General features: G+C 67.1%; 1 protein-coding gene across 1 annotated transcript in view; it reads left to right on the top strand.

Annotated features, from left to right (window-relative positions):
- POLR3D (RNA polymerase III subunit D) overlaps positions 1–727 on the top strand; it is a gene marked incomplete at its 5' end in the record, with an annotated part of 2,274 nt that extends 1,547 nt beyond the window's left edge. Inside the window, 2 exons of the mRNA XM_035896118.1 lie at positions 55–225; positions 525–727. Coding sequence (XP_035752011.1) covers positions 55–225; positions 525–647 — 294 coding nt within the window. The remainder of the gene's footprint in view (positions 1–54; positions 226–524) is intronic.
- Positions 728–733: the final 6 nt, after the last annotated feature.

Here is a 733-nt window from a genome sequence, read left to right as displayed (position 1 = left end):
GGGGGAGGCAATGGGGTGGGATGAGGGACGGCGGGGTGATGTCCCCAACCGTCCTGCGATGTCCCTCGGCAGGAGGCAAGGCAGGCGGAGAATACCTGCACCCTAGCCGACCTCCCCGAGGGGCAAGTGGGGAAACTGCTCATCCGCAAGTCGGGGAAGGTGCAGCTGGTGCTGGGCAAGGTGACCCTGGACGTGACCATGGGGACCCCCTGCTCCTTTCTGCAGGTATGGGGGCGTGCTGGGGAGCTGAGTTATGGGGCTGCACCCCACCATAGCCCCTTGGGGGCCCCTAGGACCGTGAGGGAGGAGCAGGGTCGTGCTGGCCCTTTGGTGACGGGGGGCCCTGTGGTGGTGGGGGGGGAAGGAGCCTGCCCTTGTCCCCGTGGTGTGGGTAGCAGGGGGGCACATCTCCAGGCTTAGCCCCCCCACAGTGGGCAGGGAGCTCGGCCCTTCTCCCACCACGGTTAAAGGGTTTCCCGTGGGAGTGGGCTGCTCACAGGCACTTCTTCTTCCCCCTGGAAAAGGAGCTGGTGTCCGTCGGCATCGGGGACAACCGGACAGGCGAGATGATCGTCCTGGGCCATGTGAAGCACAAGCTGGTGTGTTCCCCGGATTTTGAGGCTCTGCTGGAGCACCGGCACCGGTAGCCTGGGGGGGGCCCAGCCCCGTGCCCCCAGCCCGTGGGGACGATCCCTGCACACCGGGGGACCCTGCAGCACCTTGCTGCCCTCAG

The sequence above is a fragment of the Egretta garzetta genome, unplaced genomic scaffold (assembly GCF_000687185.1).
Source record: "Egretta garzetta isolate BGI_Z169 unplaced genomic scaffold, ASM68718v1 scaffold366, whole genome shotgun sequence".
Classification (NCBI taxonomy): domain Eukaryota; kingdom Metazoa; phylum Chordata; class Aves; order Pelecaniformes; family Ardeidae; genus Egretta; species Egretta garzetta.
The sequence above is the reverse complement of the archived record's forward strand: the minus strand, read 5'-3'. Positions and strand labels throughout refer to the sequence as shown.